This window comes from Macaca fascicularis, chromosome 17 (genome assembly GCF_037993035.2).
Source record: "Macaca fascicularis isolate 582-1 chromosome 17, T2T-MFA8v1.1".
In the NCBI taxonomy this organism is placed as follows: Eukaryota; Metazoa; Chordata; class Mammalia; order Primates; family Cercopithecidae; genus Macaca; species Macaca fascicularis.
In genome coordinates this window covers 27,170,983-27,197,183 of record NC_088391.1, presented here as the reverse complement: position 1 = coordinate 27,197,183, position 26,201 = coordinate 27,170,983, and the positions used below count along the sequence as shown (strand labels likewise).

The window sequence follows — 26,201 nt, the reverse complement described above, 5'->3', positions numbered from 1 at the left end:
AAGGTAATACAACATTTAATGTGAAACATTTAGCGAATACAGTAAAGCACAAAGGAGAAAATAAAATTGTTAGCATTCTACCCAGAGATAATATCAATTCATATTTTAGTGTAGATTTTTTTAAAGTTCACATATACTCTTTTTTGTAAAATGAGAATATTTCCTGAGATACTGCTGTATTTTTCAGTTGCTAATCTCTATTCTTCAAATGAAGTGAGAATTCCATTTTTCCATCATTTTTTCCTTTTGATTATTTTTGATCTCTAGAAAAATTGGAAAATAAGAGATTAATCTTACATTTTCACCATCTAGAATTAAGAACATATAATGTTTGAATGTCTTTCCCCCCAGGGTTATTTTTATGAATGGACTAACACAATATCTAATTTTAACCTTTCCTTGTCCGTATACTAAGAATATTGATCCATGTGGATACATTCTTGAAAGATTTACTTTAATGGCTAAAATTTTATTGTGGTATGTGCCATAATGTAACTGCTTATTTTTATTACCAAATATTTAGGATAAATTCAAAAGGATTGTGTTTTTCAAATTCTTAATACTGTATTAGTTTTCAGTTGCTGCCAAAACAAATTACCACAAACTTGGCTCGAAACAACACAAATTTATCTTAGTTTTGTACCTCACAAATGCAAAGTGGATCTCATCTAAAATCAAGGTATGGGCAGGGCTGCATTCCTTCCTGGAGGCCACAGGGGAGAATCTGTTCCCCGAGTCTTTCAGGTTTTACAGGCCGCCCTTGCTCCTGCTCCAGGCCCCTGGTTGGTGAGTGTTTCTCATTCCGCATTAGTGTGATGCTCTTCTGCCTACCTTTCCCATATTTAAAGGATCCTGTGATCATTCTGGGCCCACTGGATAACCCAGGATAATCTTATTTAAAGTCAGATGATTAGCACCCTTTATCCTGTTTGCAACCTTAATTCTTCCTTGCTATCTAACAAAACAACATTCATAGGTTCTATAGATTGGGATATAGACATCTTTGGGGAAAGGGGGTCATTATCCTGCCTATCAGAAATAATCCAAACTTTTCCCCTGAAAACTACACAAATGTACATTCCATCAGCTTTACAGAAAGACTGAGACTTAACTATATAAAGTACTAAGTCAGATATCATAAGTCTATATAATAGATTTCTGAAATTTTTTTTTAAGTTTTTTTGTGTGTGTCTCAGTAGATTCCCTTAGAATAACTGCCTCTGGAAATGATTTGTCTATAAAAGGTCATAAACTCAAATTTATCTTCAGAAACGAGGCCACTAACACAAATGTAAGGAGTGGCTAGATACTACTTAACAGGGAGTGGTAGAAATTTTGGCCAAAACTAGAGTGTATGCCCAGGCATTTAAAATTAGATTATATAAACTGTGGGACAAATCTAGCCCAAAAGTGCCTGTTTTTTGTTTTTTGTTTTTTCCCCTAGAGATGAGGTCTTACTGTGTTGCCCAGGCTGTTCTTGAACTCATGGCCTCAGGCAGTCCTCCTGCCTCAGCCTCTCAAAGTTCTGGGATTACAGGCCACCATGCTGGGCTCACAAGTACCAGTTTTTGATATTGGTATAACTTTGTGCAGTTGTTGCTTTGGGGAGCTAGAGTAAGATCTGCCTAAGAATTATGTATTCTGAGGTTGTGAGTGGACAAATCCATGCCCCTCAGCTGCATCAGCAGTTATTTTTAGGTGGTAAAGGGAAACACCTTGGGGCTAAAAACGAAGGGTAGAGGAAGAAAAACATTTGCACACTTCTGTGGGCAGATTTCTAAATTTGTTTATAGGAAGTTATTGTCTTGTATTTGATTCTCCAGTGTCCCCTTTAAGGAAATCTGTAGGCTGTTTATTCTTTCCTACTGATAACTTTTTTTTTTTTTTTTTGAGATGGAGTCTTACTTTGTCACCCAGGCTGGAATGCAGTGGCACGATCTTGGCTCACTGCAAGCTCCGCCTCCCGGGTTCACCCCATTCTCCTGTCTCAGCCTCCCGAGTAGCTGGGACTACAGGCACCCGCCACCACACCTGGCTAATTTTTTGTATTTTTAGTAGAGCTGGGGTTTCACCATGTTAGCCAGGATGGTCTCGATCTCCTGACCTCATGATCTGCCCGCCTCGGCCTCCCAAAGTGCTGGGATTACGAGCGTGAGCCACCGTGCCTAGAGATAAGTACAACTTTTAACTCTGGGAATATGAGTCGGCTTTTTGAAATGATCTTGGTGCTAGAAAGACTTGTAACTGTTTAAGGGCCTCTCTTCACTCATCTTCCTAAACTTCTGCCATACTTGTGACATGTGAAATGCATGGGTGTTCTAAGTAGGTTTCTGCTTTCTCAGCATAGTGCCTGGCACTTTGTAGGCCCCCAATAAATAATAATTGCAAGAATGAATCTCAGCTCGGTGCAGTGGCTCACACCTGTAATCCCAGCACTTTCGGATGCCAAGATGGGCCGATTGCTTGAGTCGAGGTGTTTGGGACCAGCCTGGGCAACATGGCGAAACCCCATCTCTACAAGAAATGCAAAAATTAGCCAGGCATGGTGGTACACGCCTATAGTGCCAGCTTACTAGGGGAGACTAAGGTGGGAGGATCGCTTGAGCCCGGGAGCTGTGATCGTGCCACTGCATTCTAGCATGGGTGACAGAGTAAGACCATCTCTCAAAAAAAGAATAAATTTCAATTTATATCCCTGGAGGACTGGCTTGAAGATATTAAAGAAAACTGTAAGGGCCCCCTTTACACCTCTTGTTTAAAGCCAGAATCTACTTAATGCTAGACCCTTGCAGGGTGCCCTACCTGTATCTCCTCTAACTGTATAGCCAGTACAAAGAATTAACCCCCAATAGCTCACAGGAAGAAGAGAGAATAACAAATTACATTGTATAGAGGGATTTCTGAGCCAATCGATGTTATTTCATTATAAACTGAGTGTTAGATGATAACGAAATTTTGTGAGCAGTTTAACAATGGCAGTGTAGTTCTTTAGAGCTATGTCTGCATATTGAGCTGAACCGTAAGGGTGAAATGGGGTGATGCCAAGGATTGTCTTTAAGATACCAATGGGAATGGTAGAGAAAGAATCTATGAAAAGCTACTCTTTAAGAACAATGAGAACAACGAATATGTTAAAATGAACTCCAGAATTCAGGAAATTAACCAAAGGCAATGTGGGAAGTTTTACTCAAGAAAACCACCTGAATATCAGTGAGAACAGCCTGCTTTGTAGCGTTTCCACTTACCCTAATTTCATCTCCTTCTCCCAAACTTTGTGTTAGCCTTGACCACCAACAGTGCGGCAATCCCAGGGAAAACCAGCAGCCACTGGAGGGTGTAGAAAGGCTCTGAAGCTCCCTCAAAACACCATCTGCTGAGAATTGTCGTTATTTGACCTGACAGTTCTATGTGGCATTTTTCTAGAAACCCCATTCACAATATTGCAGAATTTTGTTCCTTCAGCTAAAATTGGAATCTTGTCACCAGGAAAATCTGGGCATGCAGACACATTGAAGGGTGAGTACAGCAGGATTTTATTGGGTAAAAAGGAAAAAAGAAACCTCAGCAAAGCAAGATGGAGCCCTGTTCATAGGCCCCAACCCCACAGATCGATTGTCAGGTCAGTCACCACACAAGCTGAAGAGAGCAGGCTCCTCCCTTGTGTAAGGCACAAATTCACGGGGGCTCCACCCCCCTTTCCCCCAGTGCGCATGTCCGACTACAGTCTTTGTGGGCATGCCCAGACAAGCCCTGGACAGGTTCCCTCACAAAAGCATGTGATATAAACACTTGTGGGTGAGGCGAACGTTCTCAAGGGACCCCTTTTTTATCTGCCTAGGCATTTAGCTGTCTTATTCCACCCCGCAAAGAAGGACATCTAACTGCTGTTAGGATAAGGATAAGGATGAAGATCCGGCTTTACTGCTTCCTGCTTACAGGAAGTGCTGTTTTGGGGAAATGGCAGTCAAATTTCCCTCAGAGGCCTACCTAAGGCTCCCTGGCAAAAGGGGCCATCCTCCGAGGCTCCTTTGCATGACCATTTGGAATTTGATGGCCCAAAGGCTAGAAGAGACAAACTGGGTTATTGGAAAAACATATCAAAACAAAGGAAGGCCGTGGGTAAGGACAGCTCAAAAATGCCGAGGCCTTCTACCAGTTTGCACAGGGAGAAAGAGGCCAAAAGCTCCACTGGTAAAAGACCTTTTACCCTTTTGCCAGCATGTCAGGCTTCTGGGTTCCCGTCCCCTAAGCCCAATCCTAAGCCAAACAGTCTAAGGTTTGGGAAATTAATTCTTCCCAGTTTGGAGGATGCATTTGAGGAGAGTGTCCCATAGTATGGAGACATAATTGCCTATTAGTGAAGAGAGGACAGGAGGAAAAAAGAAAAAAGATGTTTCCACACCTTATAATCTTTTTCTAAAGACTTACCTTACTGTTCTTTTTTTTTTTTTTTTTTTTTTTTTTTTTTTTTTTTTTTTTGAGACGGAGTCTCGCTCTGTCACCCAGGCTGGAGTGCAGTGGCCGGATCTCAGCTCACTGCAAGCTCCACCTCCCGGGTTCACGCCATTCTCCTGCCTCAGCCTCCCGAGTAGCTGGGACTACAGGCGCCTGCCACCTCGCCCGGCTAAGTTTTTTTTTTTTTTGTATTTTTAGTAGAGACGGGGTTTCACTGTGTTACCCAGGATGGTCTCGATCTCCTGACCTCGTGATCCTCCCGTCTCGGCCTCCCAAAGTGCTGGGATGACAGGCTTGAGCCACCGCGCCCGGCCTACCTTACTGTTCTTGCACACGTCTCATGTAAATCTATTTCCAGTAGTTTCAATTACATGTTATAATGGTAACTCCTAGCAATTTGTAACTAATGTAAAACATGGTAAGTTGTTTTAATTATGTGCTAGGTGCAGCCAAGGTTTGACTCCTTCCAGCATAATTAAGGTTGTGGTTAATTCAGTATGTCCCCAGGCCTTACCGATTGTGAAGCAGGCAAGTCAAACAGTTCTCAAAAACCACAAAAGCAGTTTATTACCTTAAAACTTTTAGCAAACTTAGTATCTGACCTGCATAATTTAGTCCACCTATTTACATTTGGATGACATCTGCATTTTACCAATAATCTTTAAGACTTTTTATTTCTCAAAGATTAAAGTCGGCCGGGCGCGGTGGCTCAAGCCTGTAATCCCAGCACTTTGGGAGGCCGAGACGGGCGGATCACGAGGTCAGGAGATCGAGACCATCCTGGCTAACACGGTGAAACCCCGTCTCTACTAAAAAATACAAAAAACTAGCCGGGCGAGGTGGCTGGCACCTGTAGTCCCAGCTACTCGGGAGGCTGAGGCAGGAGAATAGCGTAAACCCGGGAGGCGGAGCTTGCAGTGAGCTGAGATCCGGCCACTGCACTCCAGTCTGGGCGACAGAGCGAGACTCCGTCTCAAAAAAAAAAAAAAAAAAAAAAAAAGATTAAAGTCATGTGAACTGAAAGATACCACACCTTTTAACCTCCCTTTTACAAAATATTTGATTCAAGCGCTTATCCTTCTTTAAGTTAATTAGAGCTCTTTTTTATAGATGTCACATACACACAACACATATATAACTACACAGGCAGGCGGAAGGAAACCCAGCAGCCCTAAGATTTTTCATTTGCCAATCTCCTAATTGGATTATTGGCCTCCAGGTGGAGCCCTTTAAGAGACAGCGCTAGAAAAACAAGCAGCTTCTAAGGCCTAATAAACAGTCATAGGTGGGGCAAAAACAGATTTTGAGAGGGATCTATCCACTTTTAATTCCTGGTGTTCCATGAGAACAGGTTTCTTCCCAAAACGGAGTCAGTGGTGCCTTCTCTGTTTTTCCCAAAGAGTCCCATGCCCCCAGGAGTTATCTTAGGGCTTCTCATGCATGCATTGAGAGTGACAAGGCAAAATGAAGAAAAATAATTCGGTCGATTGAGAAAAAACCCTTTTTCCAGCAAAACAAGATCCAAGAAAAGAAAAACATAAAGACCCTTTAAATACACTTATAACTTAGATATCCACATTTAATTAACCTGAGTGCTCTTTACTAAAATCCCTTGTTATCTGACTTTAGCCACACCAAGTGGCCATATTATTTGCTTTCAAACTTTACTAGAGGCTCAGAGAAAGGAAAATCCAAGTTCATGAGAGGAAGCGAATCAACAAATAGCAAAGGTTGCAGATATCAAACCAGAAAAGATTCCCTAAGCCAGGATTGAACCCAGCTGCCATTGTAAAATGGTGGGGCTAAACAAAACATTGCCACGTGGTTACAGGTCATGCTCCCAAGGATGTAAAACAAGATGGAGGCCTGCAGCAAAGTTTGCTACTGACTACAGAAAGGCATGCAAAGCACACCAGATTGGCTACAGCTTAAGACCAACCTCACAAATCCTTTTTCATAATGAAAACTTTACAGAGAATATAAACAGTGATCCTTATCATTTCTGGCCTAGTAAAATGTCTTCTAAAAAGAAAAAAAAAAACAAAACTCTTACTTAAAAGTTAACTGCTAACAGGGTAGAGAAAAGGAAAAAAAGTTTGAAGTGCAGGGTTAGAAAGACACCTGGAGGAAGAACCTCTTATTATGCAAATAGATTCCTCCAACTGGGAGAGAAACTTAAGACGGGAGCAGGGGAGCTGCCAGTTTGCCCGTCCATCCGCAAAAGAAGGAAAAAGCTGACATTCCCAACCCCTGGGAGCAACAGTGGTTGGGAGGGGAGGGAGGCATAATTTCCTCTACCTTCAGAAGTTAGAGGACAAAAAGGCTTAGAAGCAAAAGGAAAAAAGATTGGTTTGCATCTTACCCTTCCTCAAGTCCTACATCTACATCTGGGTGCCAAAATGTTGCAGAATTTTGCTCCTTAGTTCAGATAAAGCTAGAATCTCATCACACGACCAGGAAAATTTAGGCACGTGGACACATTGAAGGGTGAGTAGAGCAGCATTTTACTGGGTGAAAGGGAAAAAAAGAATAAAATTGAGCAAAACAAAATGTAGTCCTGGTAACAGGCCCCCCACCTCACAGATTGATTCCCAGGTCCCCATACACGCTGAAGAGAGGCAGCTCCTCCCTTGCGTAAGGGGCGAATTCCCTATGGCTCCACCCACTTCTCCCCCATATGCATATCAGGCTCCAGTCAGCTGTGGGCATGCCCAGACAAGCCCTGGGCAGGTCCCCTCCTCTGCACAAAAGCATCTGATGTAAACACTTGTGGGGCAGGTTGAAGATTCTCTGGGGACCCTTACTTATCTGCCTAGGCATTTGACTGTCTCAGTAAGGTTTGTCTTTATTTGACCTGACTGAGCGCTCTCTCATTGTGAACAGTGTTTTCTCTGGGTGCATTTGTCAAAAACAGTCAGTGACAAAAGTTTAATATCATAGCTGCCTGAGGCTGCAATAACAACTGAAGCAAACAAACAGCTGACTAAAAACTTAAAAAGGAAAATTTGGGAAAGAAGATCTCCACATTGGGCTTTGAAAAGCTCTGACATATTCCTGGAAATCTAGAAGGCGACATGCATGCTCAGTGTTGTATGTATGCCCAGGCAATACCTAAGATGGCCCTAATCTGTCACCTCTGACCTTGAGGCTTCGTGCAAGCAGGGAGTGAAGGCGCGGTAGAGTTGTAAACTGCCTGCAAAAGCATTGAAAGTGTGCTTCAACATGCACATAGAGCTCACTTGGCAAAGGCCAGGAGACTTACTTGTTAGAGGCATTTATGGAAACCTCTGTCTAATCATAAGCTAACCACTAAACTAACAGTAAAACTTCAAGGATTATACATGATATATTGCAGATGACATGATTTTGCATATAGAAAGCCATAAGAAATCCACTAAAAAACTATCAGGATCAATAAGTAAAATCAGTGAGATTGCAGAATACAAGATCAACATACAACGAATATGTTGTATGTTGCATTTCTATACAATAGCAATGAATAATCTGAAAAAAAATCAATAAAATAATTCAATTTGCCATAGCATAAAAAAGAGCAACACATTAAAGAATACATTGAACAAAAGGAGTGTAAGACTTACATTATAAACTTAAAACATCACTGATATACCCAAAAGAATTGAAGGCAAGGACTTGAACAGATATTTGTACACTCATGCTTATAACAGCATCATTTATAATAGCCAAAAGGTAGAAGCAACCCATGTCTATTGACAGATGAATCAATTTTAAACATGTGGTATGTCCACACAATGGAATATCATTCAGCCTTAAAATGGTAGGAAATTCTGACACTTGTTGCGATATAGATGCACCTTGAGGACATGATGCTAAGTGAAATAAGCCAGTCACAAAGGGACAAATACTGTATGATTTCACTTATATGAGGTACCTAGAGTAGCCAAACTCACTTATAGTGACAGAAAGTAGAAAGGTGTTTGCCAGCGGAAGTGGGGAAGGGAGATGGAGAAATTGTAACTCTCATATATTGCTGGTATAAAATGTGACAACCACTTTGATAATCCCTCAAATTTTTTGACAATCCCTCAAAAGCTAAACACAAGGGCGGGTGTGGTGGCTCATACCTGTAATCCCAGCACTTTAAGAAGCCAAGTGGACCACTTGAGGCCAGGAGTTCGAGACCAGCCTGGCCAACATGGCAAAACCTTGTCTCTAATAAAAATACAGAAATAAAATTAGCCAGATGTGGTGATGCACGTCTGTAATCCCAGCTACTCAGGTGGCTAAGGCACGAGAATTGCTTGAACCCAGGAGGTGGAGGTTATTGCGAGCCAAGATCATGCCACTGCACTCCAGCCTGGATAACAGAGCAAGACTCTGTCTCAAAAAAATATATAAAAAAGCTAAAGACAGTTAAACTTTATGACCCAGCAATTCCACTTCTTAGTTTATATACCCAAGAGAATTGAAAGCACATCTGTGCAAAAACTTGTACACAAGTATTTTTAGAAGCATTATTCATAATAGTCAATAGCAGAAACAACCAAAGTGTTCAACTAATGAGTGGGTTAATAAAATGTGATATGTCCATGTAATGGAATATGTTTCAGCTATAAAAAGGAAAAAAGTACTGATACATGCTACAACATGAATGAACCTTGAAGAAAATAGATACTAAGTGAAAGAAGCCAGACACAAAGCCACATATGGTGTGGTTCCACCTGTATGAAATGTCCAGAATAGACAAATCTTCAGAGACAGAAAGTAGACGAGTGGTTTCCAAAGGGATGGGGGAGGGAGCAATGGGGAGCGACTAGTAGGTGCTGGGTTTCTTTTCAGTGCAATGAAAATGTTCTGAAATTAGATGGTGGTTCTTGAATAACTCTAAATATACTAAAAACTACTGAATTGTACACTTTAAAGGGTAAATTTTATGGTGTGTGAATTATATCTCAATGAAAAAGTATAATATGAATTTGAAATACGTCAATGTAGGGAAACAACTTAAAAAATTTGTCTTTCAACTTCTGCAATTTCCCAGGAGCAAAATTGTTTTTTTAGATTGGTAACTTGAAATACTATAGGGCATAGAGTCAGTATTATAGTTTGGAATTCTGACAGTGTAAATATTTTATCTCAGTTTAGTTCAGTTTCTTTACCTATGTATGTATACCAATATACATAAATTAAGTCATCCCGTAGTGTCTATTATGCAGTGAATAAAATAAAATGTTGATGGGCCGGGCATGGTGGCTCATGCCTGTATTCCCAGCATTTTGGGTGGCCGAAGCGGGTGGATCACCTGAGGTCAGGAGTTCGAGACCAGCCTGGCCAACATGGTGAAACCCTGTCTCTACTAAAAATACAAAAATTAGCTGGGTGTGGTGGTGTGTGCCTGTAGTCCCAGCTACTTGGGAGACTGAGGCAGGAGAATTGCTTGAACCCGGGAGGCGCAGGTTTCAGTGAGCTGAGATCGCTCCACTGCACTCCAGCCTGGCCACAGAGCGAGATTCCATCTAAAAATAAATAAGTAAAATGTTGATGAATAAAAAAACAGATACTACAGCTAAGGAAAAAAGGGGGCATGGAGACAAGGAAGCAAATATGGTGAAATCATGGTACTTGTTGAATGGTGATAGGTGTGTGGGGGGAGTTCATTGTCCTATTTTCTATTTCCTCTGGTATGTTTTAAATTTTTCATGTAAAAAAAAAGTCCTTTGTTCTCCACATCCAAAGTATTCCCCCAATACCCTGTTTTAAAATGCCAGGGAATGGAAAAGTTTGGGTACTCTCTAAAGATGTCCTTGATGCTGCCAGAATTCCAATTCCAGGATGATAGATGTGGAAGGAGTGTGTGGGACCTCACTGTAGTGAATATTTATTGACTGTTGCAGTACTTTGAACACAGCTGTGAGATTTAGGCCATCTGGATTAGTTTGCTAGGGCTGCCATAACAAGATATAGTGATTTTGGCTTGCCTATGGCCACCTGCTTGCTGAATCTTCCTGTGGCGTTTTCTCTGCTCATGCATCCCTGGTGTCACATGTGTCCAGATTTTCTCTTCTTCTAAGGACACCAGTCCGAATGGATGAATTTTAACTTAAACTGCCTCTTTAAAGGCCCTATCTCCAAATACAGTCACGTTCTGAAGTACTGGGGGTTAGGGCTTCAGCACATGAATGTGGGACACTAGAGTGATTCAAGAACCTGTTCCTCACAATCTGAATGGGAAGCGGCGTGTGAGACCCTGTGCACATTTGAGCACTGGAGCCCTGAAGCCTTTAAGGACCTTTCTTAGTCACTGCCATTCACTATCCCAGAATCTTAGCACGTCTTTCCCCTAGGCTTTTTATTTATAAGCCAACATAGACAAAGATAACAACAAAGAAACCCAAACCGAAAAAAACAGGTAGAACTAAGAATACATAGATTACTTCTAAGAAGCATTAATGGGGAGTGAATTTAAAAAAAGAAATGGGAATTTCACATGTGCCTCTAAGAAATCAAATTGCTATGTACATGTTCATGTGCATTTATATATATAGCTCCATAACCCCTCATCCAAAACCTTTGAGTCTAAATGTATTTCAGAATTTGAAATTCTTTTTTTGCATTTTGGAAGGTTAAACAGGATTTATATACCACGTGTTATACGTCCCCATTAAAGCCAGAAGCAGCACCTTATAAGTCAAACAAGCATATGAAAATTTATTTGGCAAAAACATACATACTCCATGACCCAACCTTTTCACTCCTAGGTTTATATTTTTCCAACAGAAATAAGCACACACGCACATGTAAAACACATGTGCACATTATGGCAGCTTTATTTGTAATAGCCCTGAATTAGAAACAACGCAAGTGAACATCATTAGGTAAATTTTGGTATAAACAATGGAATACTGTGAATTACAGCCATACACAGATAAATATCTCAAAAACAATGTTGACTGAAAGATACCAGACACAAAAATATATAATGTATGATTCCACTTAGACCAAATTAAAAACAAACTAATCTATGAGATGGTGGTAATAGTGGTTATCTTCATGAGGGGATACTTTTGGGGTGATGGTAAAACAGTTCTTGATCTCGGTGGTGGTTGTATAGGTGTGTTCATTTTGTAAAAAGTTCATGGAAAGCCTATGTGCATGCTATACCTGAATTTAAAAGTTAAAAAAAAAAATGCTGCCATTTAATTTTCTATCATCTTGTTTCTATAATCCATTCGAATCTTTCAAATAGATTCGAGTATTTATGGAGCCCTACTAATACGCCAGGGACTACACTAGGCATTAAAGATATCAAAAGAGCCTTATTTATTTATTTGTTTGTTTGTTTGTTGAGATAGGGGCTCACTCTGTCACCCAGGCTAGAGTGCAGTGGCGTGATCTTGGCTCACTGCAGCCTCGACCTCCTGAGCTCAAGTGATCCTCCCACCTCAGCCTCTTGAATAACTGCCACTACAGATGTGTGCCACCATGCCCAACTAATTTTTGTATTTTTTTGGTAGAGATGGAGTTTCACCATGTTGGCCAGACTGGTTCCGAACTCCTGACCTCAAGTGATCCACCCACCTCGGCCTCCCAAAGTGCTGGGATTACAGGTGTGAGCCACCGCGCCTGGCAAGAGCCTTCTTTATTTAGCACAGAAGATTGTTTAATAAATACTTCTTGGTTATATTGCTTGCCTGTTTTGTTAGATCCTACATAAAACAAACTCTCAGGGGATAGAACTAGCTACTGAGCTGGTGTTTCTACCACAGATTTAACCATTGGTTCTTGCAACTATTGCTTCTGGCCATTTCTAGCCCTTTGGGTCAGTCAGCTAGACCCCCAAACAGTTCACCTGGGATGGCTCATGGAGAAAAATCCATGCATGGTAACTGGGGTGGGATGGTGGCATCTTGGGACCTCACAGCACTCCCCTTTTCTGACCTGCTTATCTACTATTTCCCTGATTCTAAACTCCTCACTCCATTCCCCAGTCCTTTAGTCCCTTACTATAGTCCTTGCCCAACATGGCATCTTTCATTACTGAACCTGTTAACCACCTATTCTTTCTCCTTCCATTTGAATTCAACTGTTTGGTGGTGGCATGAGCAGGGACATTGATTAAGTTAGTGAACTGCCATAAGTATTTGTAAACCCAGTGTATGCAAAAGCCATTAAGAAAATGAAAACTCTCCTGGCCCTGGATTCCTTCTATGTAGCACTGCTGATAAGAAAGACGGGTGAAGCATGTGTGGTCGAGAGCACTTGGTTTATTTTCACCAGTGGCAACAACAGAGGGAGGAACAAAATGCAGGTGTGTGTCCTACAGTTCTCAAACTGGTAGACCTAAAACATTTTGTGGACAAGTTGAGCCCTTCCTCATACTGTTTTAAAGCTGCTCCCCACTCCCTTGAGGCAGTTCATGGCTCCTACTTGCCGGACTTCCACCTGTGGTCTGGTTTACCTCTCTTGGGGTTGCAAGAATATCTTACCTAAATAGTCACTTTCTCTGCATCCCAAGGATCTTGTTGACTGAAACATCTTATTGTATGAGTCAGGTTTATCTAATTCCACTGATTTATTTCCACTAATAAAACACAACCTAATAAAATTCTCAAATATGCATGCACACATAATTATATCCCTTGAAAAATACAAAACCTGTTATAAGGTACATTTCACATGCATGTTACTTAATATTTTCCCCTACAACATAGTAAGTTGCCCTCATTTTTCCTCGCGTTAGTAAATTGGCATTTGGATTTCAACTTAACCAGTTGTGGACTTTGTGTGCATCTTTAGCCAGAGTGTCACTTCTGTTTTATTTTGGACTCTAACTTCTCCTTATACCTATAGAAACAGATATTCTTCATGTCCCTGCCAATAATTGGAATGCAGTATTTGCATTTCCTATTCTGAGGATGCTCAGTACTACTTGTTTTCATCTGACCCAGAAAAAGAAAAAGTTAAGAAAAAGAAATACTAAAAGGTATTGTTTTCATTCAGCTAGTATATATGAGGCATTTAGTATTAGTAGTTACCACTCTGGCTGCTTAGGTATATAACAGAAAGACATGCCTTTAAGCGGTTTTCCACCCTGGGTGGACCAGGTGTTCCTTGCCCTCATTCCCATAAATCCACAACCTTCCAACTTGGGCATTAGGCCCATTATGAACATGTTATAGCGCTGCAAAGATTTGGTTTATGGCCAGTCTCGGGGCCAGTTTATGGCCAGATTTTGGGAGGCTTGCTCCCAACACCTTTTTACCTTTTCCTATGAATAAGACTCCTGGTTAGTTTTTTCTTTCCATTGAAATACATTTCATGTCAAGTTGGGTGAGTTAAAAAACAAAAAACAAAAAACCTCACAAGCTTTCAGTGAGTTTGTCATTGCCTCCCAAGTAGCTGAGACCACAGGCACACGCCACCATGCCTGGCTAATTTTTATTTATTTATTTATTTTTATTTTTTTATTTTTTTGAGACGGAGTCTCGCTGTGTCTCCCAGGCTGGAGTGCAGTGGCGTGATCTCGGCTCACTGCAAGCTCCGCCTCCCGGGTTCACGTCATTCTCCCGCCTCAGCCTCCCAAGTAGCTGGGACTACAGGCGCCCGCCACCACGCCCGGCTAGTTTTTTTTTTTTTTTTTGTATTTTTAGTAGAGACGGGGTTTCACCATGTTAGCCAGGATAGTAAAGACAGGGTCTCCCTGTTGCCCAGGCTGATCTTGAGCTCTTGAACTCAAGCAATCCTCTCACCTCAGCCTCACAAAGTGCTGGGTTTACAGGTGTGAGCCACTGTGCCAGACCTTGTGATGAGTGTTTGAAGCTATAAAACATCTGCATGGATAAGTACTAACATAAAGAGATACCTTAATGAATTACCAATGAATTTTAGTAGAGATAAACCTATGAATGGGTTTAATCCATAAGCTTGCCTGCTTTCTTATCAAGCCCCACATGTCTATCACTTAGGAGAAGCCAGGGACAGGGATTCAGTCAACTGAAGGAGTAAAATTAAGTAAAATGAGGAAGCAAGCAACAGAAGGACGTGGAATAATCAAATAGGAGCTGAAAAATTAGTGTGGCCGGGCGCGGTGGCTCACGCCTGTAATCCCAGCACTTTGGGAGGCCGAGACGGGCGGATCACGAGGTCAGGAGATCGAGACCATCCTGGCTAACCCGGTGAAACCCCGTCTCTACTAAAAAATACAAAAAAACTAGCCGGGCGAGGTGGCGGGCGCCTGTAGTCCCAGCTACTCCGGAGGCTGAGGCAGGAGAATGGCGTGAACCCGGGAGGCGGAGCTTGCAGTGAGCTGAGATCCGGCCACTGCACTCCAGCCTGGGTGACAGAGCGAGACTCCGTCTCAAAAAAAAAAAAAAAAAAAGAAAAATTAGTGTGAAATTAATTCATATATCCAAAGAACAAGGCATACATACACACTTATTACATTTGAGCTCTTCAAACATTCCAACATCAGGCATCTAACATCAAAAATATGGACAGGGAGCGGTGGTTCATGCCTGTAATCCCAGCACTTTGGGAGGCCAAGGTGGGTGGATCACTTGAGGTCAGGAGTTCGAGACCAACCTGGGCAACATGGTGAAACCGTCTCTACTAAAAATACAAAAATTAGCCAGGTGTGGTGGTGCATACCTGTAATCCCAAGTACTCAGGAGGCCGAGGCAAGAGGATCCCTTGAGGCTGGGAGCTGGAGGTTGCAGTGAGCCGAGATTGCACTACTGCACTCCAGCCTGGCTGACAGTCGGAAAAACACAAAAACAAAAATAGGTAAAGATACAATTAATAGAAAATGGGATTTATACATGACAAATTATACAATGTACCTACGTAATTTTGAAAAAGTAAACAATTGGCCAGGCGTGGTGGCTCAAGCCTGTAATGCCAGCACTTTGGGAGGCCAAGTGGGTGGATCACAAGGTCAGGAGACCGAGATCATCCTGGCTTACACGGTGAAACTCCATCTCTACTAAAAATAGAAAAATTAGCCAGGTGTGGTGGCGGGTGCCTGTAGTCCCAGCTACTCAGGAGGCTGAGGCAGGAGAATGGTGTGAACCTGGGAGGCAGAACTTGCAGTGAGCCGAGATCGCGCCACTGCACTCCAGCCTGGGTGACAGAGCCAGACTCCGTCTCAAAAAAAAAAAAAAAAAAAAATTACCAAAGACCACAAAGTGATTTTGTTTTTGTATGGTTTTATCTAGAAATATTTATCATATAGAAATGAAAACTGAGAAATTTCTTCAAATTTTTATTAACCATTTACAAGTAACAAAATCCCATTATGTATAAACACATAAATAACATTTTTGACAGTTATTTTTATTTTTTTCACATATTAAAACCCACTAAAAATAACCATTTTTCTAACCAACAACAAAAATCATTAGTGACAAGAGTACTGCTGCTTTACATTTCTCCAAATTTCTTCAATGTCTGATGACAGACGAAAGCTGGATTCTCATATCTGCTTTTGCATTCAGCCTATTATAATATCACACCAGATAGCCTCTCAAAAACTCCTCTGCACACTCATGAAAAAATGAGTGAAAAAGATAAATGATGGCCGGGCGTGGTGGCTCACACCTGTAAGCATTTTGGGAGGCTGAGGTGGGCAGATCACTTGAGCTCCAGAGTTCCAGACCAGCCTGGCCAACATGGTGAAGCATCGTCTCCACTAAAAATACAAAAATTAGCCAGGTGTGGTAGTGGATGCCTGTAATCCCAGCTACTCAGGAAGCTGAGGTAGGAGAATTGCTTGAACCCAGGAGGCGGAGGCTGCAATGAGCTGAGATCGTGCCACTGCAACAGAGCAAGACTCCTTCTCAAATAAAAAAAAAGGAAAAACTATAAATGATGAAATGGTAAGTGTTATAAAAACAGCTTTGACCTAGAATACCCTTGAAAGGCTCTTGAGGCCCCCCCGACCACACTTTAAGAACCACTGCTCTAGACGAATCTCTTCATTTTACATATAAGGACCCTGGACCTCAGAGAGAGTAAGTGAGAAACTCAACATCACACAGCCTGTTAATAGGAGGATACAGACATTAGATGGTTTGTCTCACTTCTCTTGGTTTAGGTTCTCAACTGGAAACCTGGGAAATACACCCTAATGACCTGTCCTATTCCCTGTAAGTTGCAAAGATTGCCACAATATACTTATTAGCCTCTCCCCAACATCTCTTTAATAAAAGAGGTAATCAACAAATTTGGTAAATTTTGCAACAGGCATACTGTGTTTGAACCTAAACTACAATATTTGAATTCAGGTCTCTATTTGAACAGAAACACTAAGGCAAATTCGACTGCATCCTACTCCATGCAAGCTAGTAATGACAAACTGTACAGTAAATATCATAGGTAAATATGGAAAGCAGATTACCCATAATATCAGTATATAGCATATATTCTGTGTCTGGAATACAATTCAATGACATATTTCAGAAAAATTTTCTCAAGTACTGGCTGAAAGGGTGGTGGATACATTAAGAGATTGCAAATAAATTGGCGATCACAAGATCTTTTTTAGATAAAATGGAGTTGTTCTGCAATGTAGACATTTTTCATTCCCTAACCAGACCTTATTCCTGTGTTTTTAAAGAAAATCAAGAAATCTTCTTGGCTACCTAGAGATGATTTCCTTTGTATCCCACCAGATGGTTCAGATCTTCTTTAAATGGATCATAGCCTTGTTCTTTTAAACAACGCAGTCCCCAGAAAAGCTGGTCCAGAGGAGGAAATTCTTCCCAAGGAACCCACTCCCAACCTAGAAAAGAAAAATGCTACATCGATTTATTTAGCTCACAGAAAACAAAGGGTATTCATTTGGGTAAGCTAACCTATATTTAGAAAAAATTAACTGAATTTAAAAATAACTTGCTACTAATAAACTCTAATAGTAATGCTTTGTATTTGCTTGGCTAGACAAATATAATTTGCATGCAGAATGAAGATCTTATGAAGAGAAGGGTGGTCATTTAAAACACTGTGTTATTTGAATGTGAAGCCCAGTTTACAAAGGCTATGCCAGGGTAAACCCAGACTTAGTATTAGTCAATGTTTATTTAAATATTTTTGTAAAAAATGCAAATAACTTTATATACTATAGGTTATACTACATTAAAATAAACCATTTCCTTCACCTATAAAATAAAGTAGATTACAAAGTTTCTAAGATATCCTCTATCTCTTAAAAAAGTATGAAAGCTGTGCAGAGGAAAATCAAATATTGTACCTTGGTATATTTTAGATAAACAAATACAGAAGATAATTTTTTAAAAATCCATTCAAACAAGAAAGATTTAACAGTGTCTATCAGTTATAAAGTACATGAAATTCTAGAAAAAGATTCTAGAGAATGGTGTTTTCTTTCATGATTTAAATGTAAATAACATAGAAGCACAGATGCTTATGATAGGCAAATACCTACATATTATATTAAGATATACACTCGGCCGGGCGCGGTGGCTCAAGCCTGTAATCCCAGCACTTTGGGAGGCCGAGACGGGCGGATCACGAGGTCAGGAGATCGAGACCATCCTGGCTAACACGGTGAAACCCCGTCTCTACTAAAAAATACAAAAAACTAGCCGGGCGAGGTGGCGGGTGCCTGTAGTCCCAGCTACTCCGGAGGCTGAGGCCGGAGAATGGCGTAAACCCGGGAGGCGGAGCTTGCAGTGAGCTGAGATCCGGCCACTGCACTCCAGCCTGGGCTACAGAGCGAGACTCCGTCTCAAAAAAAAAAAAAAAAAAAAGATATACACTCTATGTTCTTTATGACCACCTGTTTTTACTAAGTGTAAGCACTAAGTATCTCTCTGCTCATAAAATACAGGTATACAGGCATGTATTTTCACTTTGGGAATGCAGGGGCCAAAAATCCATGAAACTGGAACAAGTACAGGAAGAGATGATGAGAGAGAGAGAGAGAGAGAGAGAGAGAGAGAGAGAGAGAGAAGAGAGGAGAGAAGAGAAAGAGAGAGAGAGAGAGAGAGATTGAGTACCCAACAATGCGGTGCAAGATGCTCAGTTAACCGGGTCTCCAAAAAGCTGTCCATGAAGAGATTAACCCATCCCCTAGAAAATGAAGTGTCTGGATGAGCCTCCAAACTATAATTAGATGGTTGGAGGAAAGATGCCATTAAATAGTAAACTGAAGCAGGCTACCCAGATCCAAGGCTTGAGTAGCACGGGACAGAGAGACTGTATCTTTATACTAGAAAGAAAGCAAAGACCCACCAAGCCCTTGCACCTTGGCTAGGCTGCAACTGGTTATCAGTATAGCTGGTTATCAGGCTGCAACTGGGAATAAAGTGAACATAATTTCTGCTGTATTTTTACTAACAGATATAGAGGAATAAATGTTTTTGATCAAATCTGATTTGATGCTAGTAATCTTGGACCTTCTAAATCATACTGCTTTATTTGAGATTACTAGCAAGGTTCATGTTAGGGAGTTAACAAAATGAAAGTGGACAAATAAAAAAGTTATATAAATGAATTTTAAAAATCACAATGCATGTAAAACTACTACTAGCTACTATATCCTAAGAGGAATAAAACAATACATATAGCTACATGGTTATAAAAACTCATGATTTAGTACTTAAAGTAGAATAGTAATCTTCTAGAAGTTATTCAAAAGTAGGACAGTCTAGTACTAAATGAAAACTTCACAGAAAGAGGTTGGCTTGTATATTCATTCACTGGGTCCTTCCTTCCTTCAACATATTTTGAATACTGATTATGAGCTAGACACTGTGTTTGGCAGGGAAGAGTCCAAAATGTATAAGCCAAAAGAACTGTTCTTTATAGATTCAAAGTTCAGTAAAAAAAAAAAAAAAAAAAGAGCATAATTTGAAGTTGAGTTGAATTTGAGATGCCTTCTGAACATTAAGGGAAGATATTTAGAAAGCAACTGGAAACACAGGCCCACAGCTCAGAGAAGCGAGATTCAGAATTATAACTTGCATCAGGATTCCCCAACTCAAATCCCTACAGAGGCCAGACAGGGCAAAAAGAGGACTGAAGAATGAGGAAGCACCCAGAGGTGGCTTGGTGAGTAAGAATGGTCAAATAAAGCTGGTGGGACAGTCAGTGACCTTGGTGTTTTCTCTATAGCACCTTCTCTAAAAATGAAGGTTTTCTATATCTGCTTCCTGTGAAGGATACTGAATATAAAAAAAAAAAAAAAAACTTAACTATTTCATCATATTTGTCTCTTCTAGTCTCAGCTTTATTTGCCCACAGAAAAAAGAAAAATAAGAAAATGTTTAGTCCATTTCTTCTTTTCTTCTCTTTGAGACAGGGTCTCACTCTGTTGCTGCTCAGGCTGGAGAGCAGTGGTGATATCAGAGCTCACCGCAGCCTTGATCTCCCAGGCTCCCATGATCCTTCCATCTCAGCCTCCCGAGTAGCTGGGATTACAGGCATGTGCCACCACTCTGGCTAACATTTTTAGTTTTGTAGAGACAGGGTCTCACTATGTTGCCCAGTATATGTATATAAGTCCCTTTGTCAGAGACCCTTCCCGACCACCCTGATACAGCACTCATATATCCCTTTCTTACACAGCTTTATTGCTCTTTTTAGTCCTTATTGCTACTATCATAAAGTATCTGTAATCTGTCGTTTTCCCCGCTCCCTAAAATGTAAAGTACCAAGAAGGCAGGGACTTTGTTCTACGCAACATTGTTTCTTCAGTGCCTAGAACAGTGTCTGGCACACCACTCAGTAAGTTATCTGTTGAATAAAAAGATTCTTCCCTATTAGACAAGAAATTAAATGTTTAGAGGGGAGCTTCAATATATGAGACCACTTGGATAAAGTTTCATATGGCAAGGAATATGCTGAAAAAGTTTGATATTTTTCTCTTTAGTTCCTTTTCTCTGTTTTATGAGAAGTTGAGGAGAGACAGTAGACAGAAAATCCTTAGAACAATGCTTAGCACATAGTATATAAAGAAACTTTCAGTGCACTCAATTCAACATAGAGGGTAACAGATAATGAAACCACCTTTGCGAAATTATAACAGTGACAGAAATCTAACAAAAGCTGACTCCAACTTGCTTCTAACCTCACAAATTGTCTGCTCATTTCTACACACAGGCCAACCTAACTATGGGAGGAATTTAGTTTACAGTTTAACTTTAAAGCAAGGATGATAATAGTCCCTTCCCAAAACTAACCCCCTCCTTGTTGAGGGACCAAAGCTGCTTTTGTAAAACTAATAAAAGGTCACAAGGTTAGAATTATGGTAAGGGCCAGAACTCTATTAAGATGTAGGCATAGTTAAACTCTAACCAGGCATCATTTTATAACTTGCCTTACTGCTCAGGAAGCATGTAGCCAGTGGTCAAAAGATTTATAACTCCCAATTACCCCTACAGATGGCATTGCTATTGTAAAACCTAAGACTAGTGTTTGAGATCTTTTTCAGGCTTTGCATTCTAATGGACCAACTGGTACCACCCAAATCAGTAAGCCACACAAAGAAACCGACTCAAGTGGTCCTGTGAAGCCCCCATCGAGGAACTGACTTAGCACAGCTGACATCCCTATGGTCTTATCCCCAACCCAACAAATCAGCATTTCTCATTCCCTAGCCCCTTGCTTGCCAAACCATCCTTGAAAAACCCTAGCCTCTTAATTCTCTATGGGTAGGATTTAAGAATTATCTCCTGTCCTCCTCAGGCAGCTGCCCTGTGATTATTAAACTCTTTCTCTGCTACAACTCCTACTGTCTCAGGGTGCTGGCTTTTTCTGGGCAGCAGGCAAGGAGAACCCAACTGCTCTGAAACAATAACTGTTTTATCAGTGTAATTATTTACAGTAAATGGATGGTATTAACTCTCCCGCACAGGTGAGAAAACTGAGGAAAACAGATAAAATATTTTCCTTAAAATTACTGCCTGAGGCCGGGCGCGGTGGCTCAAGCCTGTAATCCCAGCACTTTGGGAGGCCGAGACGGGCGGATCATGAGGTCAGGAGATCGAGACCATCCTGGCTAACACAGTGAAACCCCGTCTCTACTAAAAAATACAAAAAACTAGCCGGGTGAAGTGGCGGGCGCCTGTAGTCCCAGCTACTCGGGAGGCTGAGGCAGGAGAATGGCATGAACCCGAGAGGAGAAGCTTGTAGTGAGCTGAGATCCGGCCACTGCACTCCAGCCTGGGTGACAGAGCAAGACTCCGTCTCAAAAAAAAAAAAAAAAAAAAAAAAATTACTGCCTGAAACAAAATTAAACACTAACAATAAAACTTACTATGTTCACGAGGTTCTTCATATGTAAATCCTTACAAGAACCCATCTAAGGTACTTACTATTATCACAGATGAGAAAAGAGGCCCCGGCACGAAATAATTTGCCCAAGGTCACAAAGCTCTAAGAACCAGCACCCAAACACAGGCAGTCTGGTTCCTCATGGTCCAAATATATTTACCTATCTGTATCTCTATATTACATCTCTACATTCACATATCTTAGGCTATTCAGACTGCTATAACAGAATATTTTAAACTACATGGCTTATGAGCAACAGAAATTTATTTCTCAACAGTTCTAGAGACTGGGAAGTCCAAGATCAAGACACTGGCAGATTCCATGTCTGGGGAGGGCCCACTTCCAGGTTTCATAGACAACCATCTTCTCTCTGTATCTTTACATCATGGAAGGGGTCAGGGGTCTCTTTTACAAGGGCACAAATTCCATTCATTATCTTATGATCTAATCACCTCCCAAGGGCCCCACCTCCTAAAACCATCGTCATGGGAGTTAGGATTTCTACACAGAATTCTGGGGGAACACAAGCATTCAGACAATGGCATTCTCTTCATATGGCAACACACTGTAATATTCCTCCAGACCACATGCTCTCCTCAAAGAAAAATGTAGGATTATATATAATTCTCTTACTTTCATTTTTTTCAGGTTCTACATTCTTTGGTTCTGAATCATGAGTCACATCCACTTCTCCTTTCATTAATATAGTAACATAATGGTATTTCTCCTTCTCAATGAAAGAATTCACAACTGAGGCAAAGCGAACATTTTTCAGGTGAAGAGCTGCTTCTTCCCAGGTTTCCCTTTGAGCACATTCTTCCCAGGTCTCACTGGAAAACAGAAAAAAAAATTAATTATATTTTTTATATATACATATATGTGTATATATGTATATATATAAATGTATATACATGTGTGTATATATATTTCGCCATGAAATTCTTGGCTAGAAATTTCTAGTGTAAAGCAAAAAGAACTGTAATTGGTTCCTGCTTTAAAACAACAAATCAGCCGGCATGTGGCTCATGTCTGTAATCTTTTGGGAGGCCGAGGCAAGAGGATAGCTTGAGTTCAGGAGTTTGAGACCAGCCGAGGCCAACATAGTGCGACCTCATCTCTCAAAAAAAAAAAAAAATAATAGCCAGGCATGGTGGTGCGTGCCTATGGTCTGTGCTCCCAACTACTCAAGAGGCTGAGGCAAGAGGATAGTTTGAGCGTGGGAAGTCAAGGCTGCAGTGAGCCATGATGGTGCCATTGCACTCCAGCTGTAAATTAGTGCTGAGATGGCTAAATGTTAATTTTGTGTGTGTGTGTGTGTGTGTGTGTGTGTGTGTGTGTGTTTTGGGGGCTTTTTTTTTTTTTTTTTTGAGACGGAGTCTCGCTGCGTCTCCCAGGCTGGAGTGCAGTGGCCTGATCTCGGCTCACTGCAAGCTCCGCCTCCCGGGTTCACGCCATTCTCCGGCCTCAGCCTCCCAAGTAGCTGGGACTACAGGCGCCCGCCACCACGCCCGGCTAGTTTTTTGTATTTTTAGTAGAGACGGGGTTTCACCAAGTTAGCCAGGATAGTCTCGATCTCCTGACCTCGTGATCCACCCGCCTCGGCCTCCCAAAGTGCTGGGATTACAGGCTTGAGCCACCGCGCCCGGCCTCTTTGGGGGCTTTTTTTAAAAAAACTATTTTACAGGTAATCTCAGACATCCTATTATACCATCCCTAAACAGTTCAGTATGTACCTTGAATAGACTTTTTAAAAAAACATAACGACAAACATTTTCATACCTAACAAAATAATTCTTTAAGTATCATCTCATACCCTGTGTGTGTAGCATTTTCCTCCGTGATCTTAAAAATGTCCAATTCAGGGGTGTGTGTGTGTGTTTTGGGCGGCGGAGGGAAGGGCAGTCAAGATGAAAAAAGAAAATGCTCTGTGATGGGTACAAAAGGATTCACTATTTTCTCCACTTTGATGTACATTTGAAAATTTATACTGAAGGAAAAACAAGTGCTGGGTCTGATGCTTTAGATGCTGTTTATCTGTTCTTGATTAGCATTATTCTCACTTCAGAATCCACTTTTTAGCACCATCCCAGGCTTTTTTTTTAACTTGAAAAACATTTTTTTTTACAAAAGTGTTTCGTATACACTTTTGTACATAAAAATGCACATGTTAAATATATATACAATTTGATGAGTCTGGACATATGCGCACACCCATGATAGTATAGTCAAGGTGATAAACTATCCGGGCTCTCTTCACTCTTGTATAGAACTGAGTCTCCTTAGCTGTCCAACTCCTTTGATAGTTATAATGAATCGCGGAAGTGCCAAGGCAGAAGGCAGCTTCAAGGGGATTTAGTCCAACACTCCCATTTAAAAGATGAAGAAACTGAGGCTCAAAGCGTTTCATTAGCCCATTTGCTTGGTTAGAGTGCAACTAAAATTTTACATATAATCATCCCAACAGATGCAGGAAAAAAATGACAAAATCCAATACTCATTCATGATTATTTTTTGGTTGCACTCTAGCCAAGCAAATGGGCTTGGTTACGTGGTCAGTAGGTATTAAATTGATCTGTGTTGGTCTAAATCACATGGAAACCGGCCGGACGCGGTGGCTCACGCCTGTAATCCCAGCACTTTGGGAGGCTGAGGCGGGTGGATCACCTGAGGTCAGGAGTTCGAGACCAGCCTGGCCAAAATGGCGAAACCCCGTCTCTACTAAAAACACAAAAATTAGTACGGTGTGGTAGCGGGCGCCTGTAATCCCAGCTACTCATGAGGCTGAGACACGAAAATCGCTTGAACCTGGGTAGCGGAGGTTGCAGTGACTAGAGATAACGCCACTGCACTCCGGCCTGGGCTACAGAGCGAGAAAGTCTCTCCAATCAATCAATCAATCAATCACACGGAAACGGTGCAATGTCTTAGCTGACAACATCGGGCTGCTGGAGGTTTACACACACCTGCTTTCCTCCTTTTGTGTGTAAGCTGTGAGAAACACACCTCACAGACAAAATTCCAACCACCACCTAGCGGGCGCGCAGCCGGAAGGACCCAGCTAGCCAAGCAAAGACCTCGCCTGACCCGGCACAGCGCCCCATCCTGGGCGAGAGCCTACGTCGCCCAGAGGTCGAGGGGAGGAACCGAGAGAACGCACGAGAAACGACGCAGCGTCAGCGCGGACGTTCTCACGCACGGCGCACGAAGGAAGCACAGTGTGAGCTCGTCCCTCCGCGCACGCTGCGCTTTCCTCGCGTCCGCGGCTGCTCACCCGAACTCCAAATGACCTCCAGGGAGTTGGAAACTGCCGGCTCCAACCGAGCCTTTCCTCTTCCCCAGGAGGACGCAACGCGGATGTTTGCAGCTGGTCACCACGACTCCTACTCCGACTCCGGGCCGCCGCCCCCGCGGCTCTGCACGGTCGGTCATAGCGCGTGGGAGGACGCGCCTGGCAGCGGCAGGAAGTGACGCGCTCACCGCCCTGTCCCGCGGCCTCAGCCAATCTCTCCCCGCGCGGGCGCAGGCGCCGAAATCAAAGCGAGAGCGCCTCGGCGTCTCCAGCTGTCCGTTGTGCGTAATGCGTTGCGGAGGGCTATCAGCTTGCGGAATGTCGTGTTTCCTGCCAAAGGGCAGCGTGCTTTAAGAGTTTCGCTCTAACTAAAGTTGCATAGTGTTGTGCTTTGAGTATTCATCACCCATCAGCCTGTCCACTCCCAGATTCATCCAAACCATGTATTTGCATGTACAAGCCGCCTGCTCTTACAAACCTCGGCACCACTGCACATTCTCCTCTTTTCCTTTGAATGACCTCGCCCACCATGGTGCACCCGTTTGCACTATATCCCAAATCAGCGTGGTACCAGGACAAGGATAGGTCGTTTAGAAACATGCCATTATAAACAACTATGCTTAAAGTATATTCATAAGCCATGGGAGGAAATAAAGGCTAATTGATAAATCATGGTAGGACGAGTTAGTTACAAACAGTGGAAAACAGACGTTTTCAGATGTCTGCACACCACGTACCTTGCAAAACACAAACCAGCTGAATCATAAAAACAAATGACTAGTCACTGGGAGGATTTTCTCTCTCTCTCATTATTTTTACTTCTACCAAAGTAATGTGCACAGACTGGTAATTTTTTTTTTTTTTTTATTTTTTAAATTTTCACCAAGCTAGCTAATTTTTTTTTTTTTGTAGAGGTGGGCTGTTGCTCTTTTGCCGAGGTTGATCTCCAACTCTTGTCGTCAAGCAGTCCTCTCACTTGGGCCTCCCAAAGTGCTGGGATAACAGGTGTGAACCACTGCTCCTGACCTATAGCTATGATTTTAAGAAGTAAACTGATGCAAAAACCGCAGCGAGAACAACCTGACCCTCTACTCCTACTTCCAGAATCAATCACTTTTAACTCTTTGAACTGTATTTCTGAAATTTGCCTACGTATTTCTAAGTAATATGCTTACTCTCCATGTTA

The 26,201-nt window shown here is 41.8% G+C and overlaps 1 protein-coding gene and 1 long non-coding RNA gene across 3 annotated transcripts; both read right to left on the bottom strand.

The window, feature by feature from the left end:
* Positions 1 to 88: 88 nt before the first annotated feature.
* On the bottom strand, positions 89 to 5,142 carry LOC123569830 (uncharacterized). The gene is made up of 3 exons (XR_010582585.2): positions 4,773 to 5,142; positions 3,246 to 4,428; positions 89 to 263 (listed from the first exon to the last, which is right to left on the bottom strand). It is a non-coding gene; the product is annotated as an uncharacterized lncRNA (long non-coding RNA).
* A 10,539-nt stretch (positions 5,143 to 15,681) lies between these two features.
* On the bottom strand, positions 15,682 to 25,182 carry NUDT15 (nudix hydrolase 15). Of its 2 annotated transcripts, none has more exons than XM_045377233.3 (3): positions 24,998 to 25,182; positions 22,360 to 22,556; positions 15,682 to 17,228 (listed from the first exon to the last, which is right to left on the bottom strand). In XM_045377233.3, exons 1-3 carry the CDS (start codon positions 25,153 to 25,155, stop codon positions 17,128 to 17,130), a joined length of 456 nt encoding a protein of 151 aa, XP_045233168.1. In that variant the 5' UTR covers positions 25,156 to 25,182; the 3' UTR covers positions 15,682 to 17,127. The 2 variants fall into 2 exon arrangements, with proteins under 2 accessions (XP_045233168.1, XP_005585888.2); XM_005585831.4 differs by having other exon boundaries at positions 15,682 to 17,212.
* Positions 25,183 to 26,201: the final 1,019 nt, after the last annotated feature.

Bases quoted from the DNA above. Each gene is read 5' to 3' on its own strand.
- NUDT15 (XM_005585831.4), bottom strand. From the start codon at position 25,155: ATGACCGACCGTGCAGAGCCGCGGGGGCGGCGGCCCGGAGTCGGAGTA. The intron at 22,557-24,997 runs GTGAGCAGCCGC...TCTGTTTTCCAG, and splicing joins GGAGGTCATTTGGAGTTCGG to TGAGACCTGGGAAGAATGTG. The intron at 17,213-22,359 runs GTAAGAGAATTA...TTTCTTTTCTAG, and splicing joins AGAACCTGAAAAAAATGAAA to GTTGGGAGTGGGTTCCTTGG.